The 15,878-nt window shown below is 53.2% G+C and overlaps 1 protein-coding gene across 1 annotated transcript in view; it reads right to left on the reverse strand.

Annotated features, from left to right (window-relative positions):
- Window positions 1-291: 291 nt before the first annotated feature.
- The window catches only part of LOC133342275 (pyruvate carboxylase, mitochondrial-like), a 56,443-nt gene continuing 40,856 nt past the window's right edge, over window positions 292-15,878 (reverse strand). The window contains 14 exon segments of the mRNA XM_061551333.1: window positions 292-2,223; window positions 2,678-2,815; window positions 2,971-3,072; window positions 3,574-3,720; window positions 7,935-8,114; window positions 8,324-8,568; window positions 8,882-9,131; window positions 9,889-9,927; window positions 9,929-10,130; window positions 11,583-11,739; window positions 13,495-13,633; window positions 13,635-13,717; window positions 14,950-15,039; window positions 15,402-15,546. Of these exon segments, the coding sequence (XP_061407317.1) occupies window positions 1,975-2,223; window positions 2,678-2,815; window positions 2,971-3,072; window positions 3,574-3,720; window positions 7,935-8,114; window positions 8,324-8,568; window positions 8,882-9,131; window positions 9,889-9,927; window positions 9,929-10,130; window positions 11,583-11,739; window positions 13,495-13,633; window positions 13,635-13,717; window positions 14,950-15,039; window positions 15,402-15,546 (2,166 nt within the window). The 3' untranslated portion in view covers window positions 292-1,974.

Raw genomic sequence — 15,878 nt, forward strand, 5'->3', positions numbered from 1 at the left:
AATCTTGCCGCTACACGCGCCGTGTTCCAAAAAACCTCATCGCAGAGCTCCTCATCAGCCGCGAGCCAAGGACCACGGCAGAATTCCTAATGACCGACGGTCGAACAAAATGCATTTTTCTTCCCCCCCCCCCCCCCGACTCTCCACGCACCCAGCACAGATCCCCCCTCATCCGCGTTGGCTGCGTCTTTGTGCACAGTTCCCGCTGCAGCGAGCAGCCATACCCGAGAGGCACGCGCACCAAGAAGGGTCAACTAACAAAAAAAGAGAGCTCCCATCGGTTGATAAAAAAAAAATTGGTTCGAAAATTAGGCGTTCATTTCTAAGATAGTGGCCCGGAATTCTTACTTGAGTATTCTCACTGCTGAAAATATAGCACGGTATTAACTTATTTCACACTTTGTTATTTTCACTACCGTTTTCTTGCGAGCAAAGGGTTGAAATAGCTCACAGCTCACACCGCCCCATCCCCTCTCAGTCAGATAACAGATTATGGGACTAATACACATCCTGGTTTAAATTTTTGATTTGAAATGTAATTATAAACTTTTAATCCTCATTACAAATTGAGCATATATTTACCCGTGGCTCTGGCGTGACAAGCTGTCGTGGCGGAGAGAATCTGTGCTTTCTGCATGAACGCCGAGCAATCCTCATCTAATTCTGGAGACGGCGTGCGCTCGACAAGTCTCACAGACGGTCGGTTCAGCACTTCAGGCAAACTCTGCAATGCTCCCGTCGCCACTTGTCCACTATTCGTCAATGCTATGGGTTAAACTGCCGTTCGATTGGTCCAAATGTGCCATGTGACCTCGTGGAATTATATTTTGGAACCAGAAAACATGGCGCCGACAATGCTTTACTTACTCATCGTTGCAAGAGCCGCTTGTCAATAAAGCTACCCGCTGCAGAATCCTGACGACCGACCTTTTCAACCCAACATTAACCGCGACACCAACCTCGACATTGCCACGGCTGGCTAATGTGTTTCACCTTCGACGCCGACGTGTACCCCGGCCTAGACAACAAGGCCAAACACGTTTCAAGGTTAAACAATTAAGCGAACGCTGACCCTTAAAAGTGGCCTCCGGTTTCACATCCAGAAACTTGTTGGCTTTGTACGGGCACAAGAAGGTGCGGTTCAGAGACGCAAGCTGCGCTGCAAATGGATCAGGCTCGGGAAAGGGGTTGGGGCGGGGGGATTTGGGGGTTTGTATTCATCCCATCGCGCTGGTATCGGTTAGCTAAGGCCGTTATCCAACAAACAAAACATCTCCAATTAAATAACAGTGCCAAACGCCCACGATTACCGGCGGATTCTAGGCGTGGCGGTCGACACGCAATGTGTGTGCAGCTGCCTGGTGACGAACTCGCGGTTTATTTTCACGAACTCTGCCGAGACACACGGACCGCGTTGACGACGGCGAGGCACTGTCAAGTTTCATTTAGCAATCCTAATTGCGATCAATGTGAGAAAAATACTTTCATTGCACTTGGTCAACCCCAAGCCTGGCGTGGACAGGACCTCGGGATGTCTGCGGGCGACATCCCGAGACAAACGCGAGAGCGCGCGCGTGCCGCTATCTGCCCTGTTCACTCGCGAGCCCCGGAAAGCAGAGGGCGGAGGTAATAATTTCAGTGTCAATTGCTGCAATGGTCAGATTCCGCGGCGATACCCAAGAACGGCCACACGCCTTGCTCCCGGACGAATGGTGCGTGGACGCTAGCGCAGGCTTTTCCCGCAGGCGCGTCCAAACGCGTTTCATTCGACGCGGGAGTCAGAACCGTGAAACTATCGCACGGGTGAGGGGACAAGCGCCACGTCCCACGCAGGTGCGGAATTCACGCACGCACACAGCGCGAGGGAGGGAGAGATGGGGGGAGGGAGGGTTAGGAAGGGGCGAGGGATTGGGCTGAAGAGGTGAGGCCCGAAGAAACGGAACGCGACGAGGGGCCGGCGCGGCATGACGCCCGTCACTCGATCTCCAGGATGAGGTCGTCGCCCTCCAGGTGCATGCTGGATTGCACGTGCAGCTTGGTGATCTTTCCCGTCATGGGCGCGTTCACCACCGTCTCCATCTTCATGGCGCTCAGCACGCACAGGGGCTGCCCCTTCTCCACCTGCTCCCCTTCCTTCACCTTGATTTCGATCACATTGCCCGGCATGGGGGCCCCCACCTGCCCCTTCACGCTCTTCAGCGCCTTGGGGTGCACGTGCATGTTCTGTGAACGAGAGCAGAAGCCACGCTTACGCACAGACCACAGACTGCTTTCCGCCTTTTGTTTCACGAGTACTCGTGTTTACACACCAGGTACTCGTTTAAGGGTGAGTTGACCTAAGGCCCCCCGAGCGCGAGCGGAGCGCGAGCCGCTCCCCTCCATCGGCCGGTGGTCGATGGGGTCGGAGAGGTCGGCGGTCGATTGCGGCCAACGCGGCACAGGGCGGCGTGGCCCCCCTGCTGTGCGCATACGGAGGCGACGACGCAACAAGGCGCGTTGCCGTCACCGCGCTTGCCACCCTCGTCCTGGCGACGCTGCCGATCTTTACTCTTTTCAAGACCACGCGATTGAACCCCGTTTTTTATTAAAGGAATCAGAGCATCGCGCGGAGGCAACGGCAATACATAAAATGCAGCGCGTCTCTAACGCGGCCGACGATTGGATCGTGCGTCTCTACCTTCATGGCCTTGGTGTCCTTGACGAGCACCGATCGGAGCTGCCCGTTGAGCTCAAAGAACACCTCCCGGTGGCCCTTGTTGAGGTCTCCCAGAGCCAGCGCCTTAATGATCAGCGTCTTCCCCCTCTCCAGCTCAACCTGCGCAACACCCGTCGCATTGTGAATTTGCGGCGATATGAGGTTTTGTGAACATTTCAGTGCCCTTACTTTCTGGTGGAGCGTCGCAGTTTGCGGCACGACCCATCTTAGGGCCGACGAGTGATGACGAAGTACGACGAGGTGTGAGGCCTCACCTGGAATTCTTCGGCAATTTGGGGCCCCTCCAGGAAGAGGCGAGTGTTGAGGCAATCGACCGGCCCGTACTGCGCCGTGAACTCCTTGAACTCATCGAACACCTGCACGACACGGCCACCCCAACCCCTTGTGTGAGTCTACCATCAACGCTGGCTCACTGCGCCGCCACTTCACCTCATTCCATCTTTGAATTTGTTAATACAATGTTTTAACATCCCCTTGAGCGGGGGGGGGGGGGGGGGGGGATAATTACATTTCAAATAAAACCTTTAAAAACATCACAGAGCCAAAGCATGTCACCTTATGTTTAAAATTCTACACGTACAAAACACTTTTAAAGCCAACTCTGCACTGAACTTGCAGACTGAGAATAAACACATGTATTAACATGCGCAACAACAAACCGTGGCCATTGAGGAATGCTCACGTCACCCGTGCGGTTGAGCCACACGGAAGCTCGGGGCTTGCCAACGCTCGATGCTCAGTAATGGACTGCTGAGTAGAACCCAGTCAATACCGCACTCCGGAATGTCTCTTATATTTTATAATTGCTCTTAGCATCACCCCTCTGCCCTGCGATCGCGTGCGGCGCACTCCCTTGCCTGCGGGTACATGGAGGCTGACACGACGTCCTCCGGGGTGATGTCCCTCCCGTGCCGCCCCTTCAGATCCTTCTCCAGCTGCACGAAGTCCAGGGGAGGCAGCGACGCCCCGGGGCGGCCCTCGGTCCGCTCCATGTCCTTCAGAATCTGGAGGGACACGACGGGGAAAGACGCACAGGTGAACGGACGGGCAAGCGGACGGGCAAGCGGTAGGCCTGACGGACAGCGGGCAAGTAGAAACGTAGGCAGACAAACAGATGGACAAACGTGTAAGCAGACAGATATATAGGGCGGGCAGACATACAAAGATGAATATATAGGCAGACAGAGATAGACAAATATACAGACAATAGCCTTTTGCGGGTCCAAGGACGGGTGCATTTCAGTAAATCTGAAACTTGCAAGCAAAAAGCAGACCGCGACGTAGTATTCATTGCATCAATTTGTGCGCAATTTGTAAGGCCGCGGTGACACAGACTTATTTCATTTAGAGGTTATAATCCCTTGTTATTCTATGTCTCAATAGCGTTACGGAGATCGCATGACGTGAGGGTTCTGCCTTTGTCGTGAGGGTTGTAAGTTGGCGCTGAGGAGGGGGGAGGAGTGATGTCACCCACTAATTAATATTAATGGGGGGTGTCCATTTGGAAGACGTCACCTCTTCATGATTATTAATGTGGGGGGCTGTTCGATGTGGAGTGACTGTTAACGAGGGGGGGGGGGGCGGTTCTCCATGCGGAGTGACGTCACCCGCTCATGATTATTAATGAGGGGGGGGGGGTCCATGTGGAGGACGTCACATATTCATGAGTTTTAATGAGGGGGGCTGGCCGACGTGGAGTGACGTCACGCGCGGGAGACACAGACATTCTTGGCTCATCATAATAGTAAATATATACAGGCCAGTGGCGGGCCGTGTATTTTACACCTAGGCCTTCAGTGCTATCATCCCGCAATTAAACCGTCTTCGAATAACCTCACCATGACACTAGGGCTATATGCTATTGTCATTCGACGTAACCACCCAATATTCAGTGGAATTAAGTGATTTTAACACGAGGCTCAACACCTATGAGAGTTACAATACACTAATTGCAGAGACATGAATACATGGTGACTGAAACCATCAAAGATGTACCACTATTACGCAGTATGACAGGATGCTGCATCACAAATAGACATCGCGTAGCCAAAATCAATGTCATTACCAAAGAAACAAGAAAAAACTCGCAACAACCAGTCACATTTAATCATACGACCACCAAGCAAGCAAAACAGCCGTAAAACACAAATAACACAAACAGGATTCAACAGGCTTTTCCACAGAAAACAAAAAACTAAAATCTAAGGCACTACATCAAAAAATCTAAACCTCACGAAAGAAAGTATAAATACATCTTAGATCATGCTACGTTACGTGCTAGCTAGTTTTACTTCAGTTAGCTAACTGGCCCTCCGATCACGCCACACGAAAAATGCTGACGTAGGCGGCTAGGCCAGCTAGAAGGCTCCGGCGTGTCAAAGAATACACCCAACCATGGCAAACTCGAAATCTGATTGGTTAAAGAATATGACAAACAACAACATCGTCCCCATTTGCTTCAACAGCAGAGGGGATTCACTCGACATTCTGAAGGCCTCAGGGACAACACAGGTGGAAAATCTGATTGAATAAAAGCTCTCATTTATGAGCTGCACTGGAAGCAGCGCAACTGAGGGAGAGAGTAGCAATGAAATGACTGTCAATAAACTGATGGGAACGAAGTTTGTTAAATACACATAGCATTCATTAAAATATATACCCAATGAAAAAATATATAATTTTGGGATTCTGACAATCTCTAGGCCAGCAGAGAAGGCCTTGCTGGCCCCGACTGCCCGCCTCTGATACAGGCAGACAGGAACATACGCGGTCAGATAAGCAGACAGACAAGTAGGTAGCAGACAGACGTACACAACGGTGGGCACAGGAATATGGGCACACAGACATATGAGAAAACAGGCAGGCAGTATGGCAGAGAGACAAACAAGCAAGCACACAGACAAGCGAGTAGGCGCCGCATATCAGCTGCGGCCTGACGCTATGTGGAAGCCCGTCCTTGCCTAGAAATAGCGTGGGAGGGGCCATCTTCTGCAATGCTGCACAAGTCTTTTAGCCCGGAGGAGCTAATTATAATGTTTGAAAATATTTTGGAGACAGAAACAGGTTTAGAAACTGTTGATTAAAGCAGGTGTACACACATGAGCCTAGTGTCGGGGCCATAGCCATAAAATACGTTTGCAAATGTTACCAGCGAGTTCAGGGCAGAGAGTTATTTTACATTAGTAATATTTCAGGTAAATCGGTTAGCTGTTTCAGGTGTTTTCCAAATTTCAACAGGTGCACCTTGATAAAGTAATTTCTGAGGATGTTCATTTGAAAGGTACATTCATGGCACATTGTGATCATATTTTAGTTTTCAGGCATAGTCAAATGAAAAACGTTATTTTCAGGTTGTGTTAGAGTCTTTCAGGTAGAGAGCTGAGTTTTCAGGTAAATTGTTTGACACGGGAAGCATATTGGCAGGCTTCCAGTGTTACAGGCAGACTGATTGATATAGGTAGTATATGAACAGGTTTCAGCGTGTCAGACAGAGTGTTTGATACAGCAAGTGTATCAGCAGGTTTGTGCAGGGTTACAGGCAGGTTTGGCACAGGAAGTGTATGAACAGGTTTTCAGCGTGACAGACAGTGGTATTTAGACCACTCCCGGCGACTGGGTGGTGGTCGTGCCATGCCTCTGCCGTACGCCTTCAGGTAGGGAGAGTTCGCCGTTGATTAACCTCCCACATTTTTGCAACCAGTGACGATGTCTCCAGTACTGCCGAGTACGGAGGCTGGGAGTCTCCTAGGCATGCATGATTTCTGCAACAGTTGGGCATTCCGCGTCTACAATACCGCCGATTACGGAGGGTTGGAATCTCAACAGGTTTTTGCTGAAGACGGGGTTGTGTGGCCCTACAGAAGGCAGCTAGTTCTCGGTAGAACAGCCATTATACAAAAGATATGGAGAGACAAATGCATTACCATAAACACCAAGGAGAGGCTTGTCAAAGCTCTGTTATTCCCTGTTTCCCTACATGGATGTGAGTCATGGATGCCGAGATTGAGTGAGCGAAAGAGGATCGGCGCATTCGAAATGTGGTGCTGGAGAATAATGCTACGTATACCGTGGATAGCCAAAATATCAAACGTCCGTCCTGAGAGAGATCGGTCCCCATTCTTCCACTCGAGGCCTTATTCGTGAAGCAGAAATTGACAAACTTTGGACATGTAAATGACGACCCCTGGACTAGAAGAATCGGTCTTGCTTGAGAATGGAGAAGGTAGTGGGGACAGAGGTCGACTTCAGAGGAGGTGGATGGACGACATCAAGAACACCGCTGGCCTTACACTAACCCAGCTACGAGAGGCAGCGAGAGACAGGTGTGGATGGAAAAGTCTGGTCGTGAATGTCACCAGAGGTCGTACGCGACCTGACGGCACAAGATGGCAAGGTGAGTCTCCTAGGTACACACGATTGCTGCAAGTTAAAAACTGCGGGCGTTCTACGTCCACAATCCTGCCGAGCACAGAGGCTGCGAGTCTCCCGGGGCTGTCACCCTGCTGCAACTCGTGACAGGCGTGTCTTCATTGCATCAGAGCCCAGGGGTCTGAGGCTGCAGCCACTCCTGAGTCTAGCTCAGGGGTCTGAAGCTGCAAGCTGCTCCTGCATCAGCAGCCCAGTGGTTTGAGGCTGCAAGCTGCTCCCGCACGAGGCCAAGAGGAGTTTCCAGAGTTGAGACCCCAAGGTGCGGTCGGGTGACTTTTCGGGGGGAGACGCGAGTGGGTTGGTTAATGTGATTGTTTTACAATAAGTTGTTGTGTTGTGTTAAATATTTAAATATTAAAGTGCAAAGTGCATTTTGTATGTTTTGGTCATGGGTCGGTCTACACGACGGACCTGACAGAACCATCAGCCAATACTGCAACGTGACCTTTTCCTGATGTCAGAGCGAACAGTTTCCCCGTTAATTCTGTGTGGACCTTAAAGTCTTTAGTCCCTGGGCCACTCTTCCTCCGCTGGCCACAATCACGAGCCAAGTGCCTGGACTTACCACGTACATAAGCAGTTTAATTATTCGTCAAGATCTGGCACTCACAGGCTTCGCACTCGCACCTCCGATTTGCACGGTTGGCTACGAATGGTGCAAAAGGAGTTCAACATACATACATTTTTAACCGACCAATTTGCTCAGCGGTAGAGCGAGCATTCCTCGATCGGAAGGTTGAGAGTTCAGATGCTGGATGGGAAATGGAAAGAGCAACGGGCAGACTCTCACCTTGCTGCGCAGTGGCTCTGGGTAGCCCCCGGGGGGCACCCCGATGGCGCCCTGCATGAACTCCACGACGGACTTGGGCAGCGACAGCTCTTCGGCTCGCTCCTCCACCTCCTGGCGGGTCAGGTTGTTCTGCACCATGAACTGCGCGAGGTCGCCCACGATCTTGGATGACGGCGTCACCTGCAGCCGGGTGGGGGGCGGGGGTCAGGCGGGTGGTGACGCCACGCGGTGCGTCCTGTCAGCTCACCGACGGGAGTCTCACACCTCATTTTCAAGCAGGAACATTTAATAGTTCACACTCTGCCGTGCATACAGAGGCGTGCCAGCGGCGTGTGCAAACGGCGCCTGCAAGCGGCGCGTGCAGGGGGTGCGGGGTGGGGGGGCGGCACCTTGATGAGATCCCCGAGCAGCTTGTTAGCCTCGGCGTAGGCCTTCTTCACCTCCTTGAACTTGTGTCCAAGCCCCATGCTGTGCGCCTGGAAGTGCAAGTTGGTGTACTGGCCGCCGGGGATCTCGTTCTCGTACACGTCCGAGTTGCCCGACTTCATGGTGGCCGTGCAGTCAAAGGGCGCGTAAAGCTGGCGAGCCACCTCCCAGTACTCGCTGTAGTCGAACACCTTCTGCAGGTCGATGCCTGCGGGGAGTCCGATCCGCGCCCGCGTGTTATTGAGCCGTTACTAAAAATAACGGCGAGCGCTCCGCAGCGACCAGGTCGGGATAAGGGTCAGGCCGCACGTCTCCTGAACGACGAGGGAGGTCGCACGCTCGTCGTTGGCTGGCGGCGAATGCTGCTGCCTGGCAGTTAACGTTGAACATCGTGCCAAACGGCGCACAGTATAGCCAGAAAACCCAGAGGAGAGCCACACGGCATAACTAGGTCAACCCGCGCAGTGGTGGCATCTGTCCCCCCGCGCCCGCCCCGAGCCGCGCACTCCCGCCACACCCACCCGTGTCGAACTCCGTGCCCTGCAGCGAGGCCACCATGGCGCCCATGCTGGGTTGCGAGGTCATGCCGGACATGGAGTCCACCGCCACGTCCACCACGTCCGCGCCGGCCTCGGCCGCCGCCAGCATGGACGCGACGCCGGCGCCCGCCGTGTCGTGAGTGTGCACGTGGATCGGCATGTCCGGGTAGCGCTCGCGCAGCGCGCCCACCAGGATGCGCGCCGCCTTCGGCTTCAGTAGCCCCGCCATGTCCTTGGAATTGCGGTGAACGGCGAGGGGCGAGGGTGATCAAGATCATGATGTCATCGAAGCCCAAGCGATTCGCGGTAATGAGCTTTGTATTGCTCACGCTGCCGGTGTCTATTTTGAAATGTACATTATGTTCCTGCGTGCCTTCGCCGATCTGACGTAAAGAGCCCCAGGTTACTTATTTTCTCTCTGTTTTGGGAAACAAAAGTACTTCTGGACTGCCCAACTATAGTCGTACTTGCGAGAGTCAATAAACAAGACGCTCCCCAGATAACAATGTTCTATAAAAGGTTGGCAAAACGCTTCGAGAAGCCTACACTTGCCAACCGGGAGTTACGATAAAACTTGCATTACTCGTGAACCAGAGTGGCACGTAGTGCACGTCAAGCTGCAGTATCATTGTAAAGACTCAACTTGCTCGTTAACAACAATGCCCCGATACGAAACGTCAACAATAGGCGATGTTTTGGACAACGACCCTTCTTCATAGCACCCCCTCACCCGACTATAGACAAGGGTCCCGTTACTTTGTCAGTCGCTGATCACCGTCACCTGACTCCGGCTAACCGCCCCATCGCCCGACTGCGGGTGAGGGCCCAGTCACCCGACTACAGCTCATCACCCCATCACCACCTGTCCACAGGCGAGCCCCCAAATCGCCTGTCCACAGGTGAGCGTTCCCCCCAATCAGCCGAAGCGAGCAAGGCCGACGGGGCTGGAGGCGAGAGTGCCCGCTGTGGTCGGTGGGCCGCGTCGGTACCTTTATGCCCAGGACGTGGGTGCCGGCACGGACCAGGTCAGTCGGCCAGCTTCAGGTAGTACTCGAGGTTGTACTTGGTCTTGGTGGGGTCCGAAACGTCGCCCGTGTAGGAGATGGAGGCCTCAACCACGCCGCCTGCGTTGCCCGCCGCCTCCATGCCCAGTACCATGTTGGGCAGGTAGTTGAGCGAGTCGAATACGCGGAAGATATCCATGCCGTTCTCTTTGGCCACCTCGCAGAACCTGCCACGGAGAAAGGCAGCAGCCGCAGCAGAGAATGCCGGGGCCCTTAGAAAGCACGATGGAGTGACTTCGCTATTCATGCTGCAGGGAGCTGCCACAGTGGTGTCACGGCTGGCAATCCGGAGGTCACCTGAGTCCATCTTCCAGCATTAGTCATTGCCGGCAATATTAACTAACTGTGCAGACAATTCACATGCTGGCAAATATACAAGTGAAAACATAACAATAAAGTTACTAAATTGATACTGTATGAACCCAAACGTCATCACATTTGTCATCAACACCGCCTTACAGCAGACCAATGCACAAGGCCAGATTCACATCGTGAACAAAGAGCCCAAACACGTCATCCAAATGATCTTCGTCTCGTTACGTCACGCCAATGGCATGATTGGGGAATAAAACTGTGGAAAGAGAAACCGCGTGGCCCAGATTTGGTATCGGCACACTCGCGGCGCCGTTCGGCACAGACCGGCTCGTGCGCCGCACCTCGCGAGAGCCGGCCGCCGCGTCTCCATCGCGGACGATTTTCCTGCATTTCCCACGGCTCTGCCCGTTCGCAAAACCGATGAGCCCGGCCGTGCAACGCGCGGGGAGGCGGCAATTAGGAGACCGAGAAGCGCCGCCGGTCCCGTGAGAGCGCGTTCGACGCTCACCTCGCACCGCAACAAGAAAACTGACGGTGCCGGCGTACAGGGGGTCGCCCCGATATACGTCGCCCCGCACTCAAGTCGCTGACTTTTTGAGGAACGCAACGTAAAATGTCCCCGCATATATGCCACTATGTAATTTTCAGCCAAGCCGAGTCGAACATTGCGCGTGGATGAGTAGGGGATCAGCGCGCTGCGCTACTAGCCCGGCGGCACCAGTGACGATTATAATGATCGATTATCATTTTCGACACGGCTCAGCTGAACACAGCTGTGTTCTCTCTCGCATGCATAGCTACGAGTGTTCGTTGTAATCGGCGTGGATTTTATCGCAAAATATTATCGCAACCCTTCAGCACACAACTCATCCAATCCTCTGGGTAAGATCATACACATCATAGGTTAAGTTTCTGTGCACTCTTACATAAAATATAATTATGTTTGAGTCATGGCTTAAGCATGTCACAAATACGTTTGAAAGTGTACAGGGCTGCTTCAAAATGCTCTTAAAAATGGTTTTCAAATAAGTGTTTGAGTATAAATGCTGTTTAAAGGTTAATGAACTCAGAGTTGGTTTCAATATGTGTAGAGTATGCAGTTGTGCAGTATAGAACAGGTAGTGCACACGTACGATACGAATATTTTCGTTGCTATTTATTCTCTCGGAGGGGTTTGGGAATTCTGCCGTTAAACGTCGTTTCGTTCCAGGTCGCAACTTTCCGGTCCCTAACCCCGACGTATATCGGGGACCCCCTGTATCCCGCCTGCCGCCACGAGAAGCGGGGGATGCGAGGCCGCTCACTTGAAGACGGAGTTGTCGGGGTAGTTGGTGTAGCCCACCGCGTTGGCGCCACGCAGCAGCATCTGGAAGGGCACGTTGGGAATGAGCTTGCGCATCTTCTGCAGGCGCTTCCAGGGGCACTCGTACAGGAAGCGCATCGCCACGTCGAACGTCGCCCCTGGGAGGTGGCAGAGGGATGGGAGAGGGCGAGGCAAGGGCAAGGAGGGGGGGGGGCAAGGCAGAGGCTTACGGCTGTGGAGTGACGCAACTGGAGGTTGTGGAAACGGGTATCATTCCCCTGGCTGACAATTCAGATATGAAGTGGGAGCCACACGAGGCAGAGGGAAAATTTGGTGGACGCAGCAGTAAGTATGCAACTAAGCTCGGAATGATGGCAAGGGGGGCTAAGGCTGTGCTACAAAAGTACAAACACGTACTGACAAGTAAGCCTGGACAGACATTTGGCAGAAGCCATATCCAGTGCCTTTAGCTGAGCAGAAAATTGCGTCAATGAAGGACATGGGGGCGAGAGTCACTCATTCTAGTCCCGTGGTGTGTGTTGGGAAGAAAATTGGATCAGTCCGCTTTTCTACAGATTACCATAGACTGAATCGGGTAACAGTACAGGAAGCGGAGCCAATTCCCAACCAAGAGGCACTCTTTGGACAACTAAATGGGGTGCGATATTCTACCCACCTAGACTTGCCGAGAGGCTACTGGGACAAATTCCAGTGGCAGCTGAAGATCGATGCAAGACTGCTTTTGCAACGCATGACGGGCTGTACGAGTTTAAGGTGATGCCGATCGGAGTTGTGAACGCACCCGGCAGTGTTTACATTTTTATTGAGGCAATGCGCGTGCCCGTTACATCGCGTTGTGACGCACGTACACACCGTCGAGGAAACTAAACCGATCATAGAAGGCAGGGGATTGAAAGATGGGAACGAACCCGCTGCCCCAGCACTAGCAGTGTTTAGCCGAATGATACGATGACTGCTACAGGGGTGTCACACAGGCAGTCAAATGCATCGACAAACGTACTGATTTACATCGAGACATGGGAAGAACATTTGACGGTCCTCGAGAGACAGTTCTCACAACGACTCGCCAACGGACACATGACGGCTCGACCGACAAGGTGCCAAATGGGATACGACGGTGCTCGACTCCCTGGGACATGGGGTAGGTGAAGGGCATCTCCAACCACAGGACGAGAAAGTACAGAAAAGGTCTCAAGCAAAAGGCTCCAACCGGTAAAAAGAAGCTTCTCGCTCATTCTTGGGTGTCATGGGGTATTCCAGGAAGTTTATTCCAAAGCGAGCAGAGATTGCAAAACCCCTGACTGGCAAGACCAAGAAAGGGGAGCCCAACAGGATCAACTGGGATCTAGAGACACGGTTTAATGAGTGGGAGGTGGCACTCAACTCCGTTGATGGCATTGAGCTGGAACTTCAAAATAATTTGGTGGGGGCTTTTTGCGGTAATCCATTATTGAGCCGAGTTGATCAACGCCACACGCCAGATGACTGCTCCAGCCCGGCATTAGCTCAATGTAGCCGCTAGGCAACCTCCATGCTCAAAAAGAGCCAAGGAGATGTATTGCTAAAATGAGCGTTGAGGCGGTGCTCACTTCCTGCTTACAGCCCTGAGCCAGTGATGTTCCCCACGCTCCTTTGGTGGGGGTGAGAAATATCCACAGGACAACCACTGCTGAATACCCAAAACTTAGTTTTTTAATCAACCCTGGGAGGAAGGGATGATATTCTGCGTCAACCTCCATCCAGGATTTGAATTTACAAGCTTCCAATCGCAAGCCGCTCCCGACCGCCGAAGTATCTCCAACGCCACCGACATCACCTCCGGGGTTATACGCGCAACCCCGCGGGGTGGGGAGGGGCGGCGAGGGAGGGCATACGAGCTGGGCGCCACTCACCTCCCCAGTTCTCGATGCTGTAAAGGTTGCTGAAGGAGTGAGCGACGAACGGAGAGATGGCCTTGAGGTCGTGCGTGCGCACGCGCGTCGCCAGCAGCGACTGGTGCGCGTCGCGGAACGTGGTGTCCATGAGCAGCAGGACCGCGGTGCTTGCGCACTGCCTTGGCAAAGGCCTCGGGGCCCTGTGACACCAGCACGTCCCGGAATCCCGACGGGGGCCCGCCTGCGCACAGGCGAAGCGGTACGCGCCATCAGCTCACCTGGGGTGCGTTCAACGGCCCAGAGTGCTCTGCCGTGGCGCTACGAGGCAGAAGCTGGCTCTTACCGAGCGGTGCGTTAAGGTGGGCCTGCTTCAAAATGGGGGACATTCACTATCAGATCTTGAAATGATCTGACACCACGCCCACCTAATGCTCGGTGAGAGAGCTCATCAGACGGCTAGCTCCTGTTACGATGCGCTCTGGGCTAACAGGACGTTCAATTGAAGAGCACTCTACCCATTGAATATACATGTGGCAGGCTAGGGGCAAGGTCCACTCACCTGTATGTAAGTTGGGGTAACCTGCGCACAAGTAGGGGAATGCTCAACTACCCTGAATCGAGATGGAAGGTACAATCGGCTGAGCTGCAGGCAGGCGAGTGTGAAGTGAACTAGACTGCAGGGTTTCGGTCAGGTCTGTGTGGGTCGGCGACCCAGAATATAATTACGCACCCAGCACACCACATCCACAATGCCTCTCTCTATGGCCGTGCCTACTCGCCGCATTTCACGTACTTCAGTATACCAGTAAGCCTGTAATTATCGGGCGAGAAATGAAGCCCTCCACAGGGCTGCGGTGGCACAGTCGCACGCTTATCACCTCAACGTTGCAGTATTTTCGCTTTAATTACGTCCATGGGGAAATGCTGCGATCCTCATCCTGTAGGTCCAGAGCCGCTCATTTTAGCAGTTTGAAAGATTTACAAAAGTGTGATTGCTTCTCTTTGCTTCACTTTGTTCGTCACGAACAACCAAGGTGAACAACGGGGGTTCAAATACTCCCCATTTGGCATCACGAATGCGTTCCTTATATATGTAAATACCCCCCAGCTTGCATCATGCATTTCTAAAAAGTGCGCCGACGAATATTCAAATCATGCAAATCAAAGCAATTTACGGGGTAGGTGGTGGTGGAGGCGAAGGCTGAGAGGCGACGGATACGAGAAAGGACAGACGGTGGTGATGCTGTCAGTGACGTGAGCTTGGGGTTGAGGTGACGCGGAGTAATAAAGTGACGACGTGGTGCGTTAAATCGCGAATGAGTAGGATGACGATGCTGATGGCATGCACAGATCACGTCATTATACAACGTAAATAAGAACATAAGAAGAGTCACAAACGAGAGGGGGCCCATTCGGTCCATCTAGCTCGCCCGGCTGTGAACAGCGGATCGATTGTGGAAGCGAATCCATTACCAAGAGGGACGTCCGGCACCACGGGATCGATGTCGGAGACCTTGGCCTTGACTGGAAGCGGGGTCATGGCTCCATTCACCATCACGTGACCTGGAGGGGGGAGGGGGGGGGCGGCACAACGTCCGATTGTTCCGACATCAAAAACCGAAGAGCCGGCAACGTCATAAGTCGCGCTGTTCCTTCACTGCTTTATTTACGCGAGCGGCCACTTCCAAAAGTTGCCGAGGGGCAGGCCGGGACTCCGACGTCAGTGCCCTGGCCGCACGCTTATTGTTTGCGTTGTGAACTACGGCGGTGGATGTGCACCACTCGGGGGGGGGGGCCCTGGAGCGGGCGGCAGTGCCGTTGGCGCGTGTCCTTCCCCTGCTCAGATCCTGGCTTCGGATCTGGGCTTCGGCCGCCCGTGACAGAAACCAAGGCTGTGTGCCACCGTGCACACGCCCGAGGCCTACCCAGGTAGTAGAGAAGCTTCTGGGCACGGTTCTGGCCGGGCTTGAGGTTGAAGAGCTCCGGGTTCTCGTCGATGAACTGCGTGTCCACGGTGCCGTACACGAACTGGGAGTTGTTGAGGACATTCTGCAGGAAGGGGATGTTGGTCTGCACACGGACAAGGACAGCGGTCGCCACGTTAGGCAGACTAGACTTTGTTGTACTCTTTAGAATATTGAGCTACACACCGTGTGAAAGATGCTGATGTTGTTTTTGCAACAAAATTGCAGATCACAAAACCATTGCAGTCAAGGTTCGTGTCTTAATACAGGACGGGGTGGAAAGGCCCAAAGCCTGACTCTCTATCCTAGCCACTAATCCGGATGGGCCGGACCAAGGAACTCACAACGAGGCTGTGCCCCTCCTGCACAACAATCGATCCTCGTGCACACCCGTTATTAGCGCAGCGCGCTAACCTTTACCCATCTACACCCACACAC

This window comes from Lethenteron reissneri, chromosome 14 (genome assembly GCF_015708825.2).
Source record: "Lethenteron reissneri isolate LAM-NWPU_2019-01 chromosome 14, ASM1570882v1, whole genome shotgun sequence".
NCBI lineage: Eukaryota > Metazoa > Chordata > Hyperoartia > Petromyzontiformes > Petromyzontidae > Lethenteron > Lethenteron reissneri.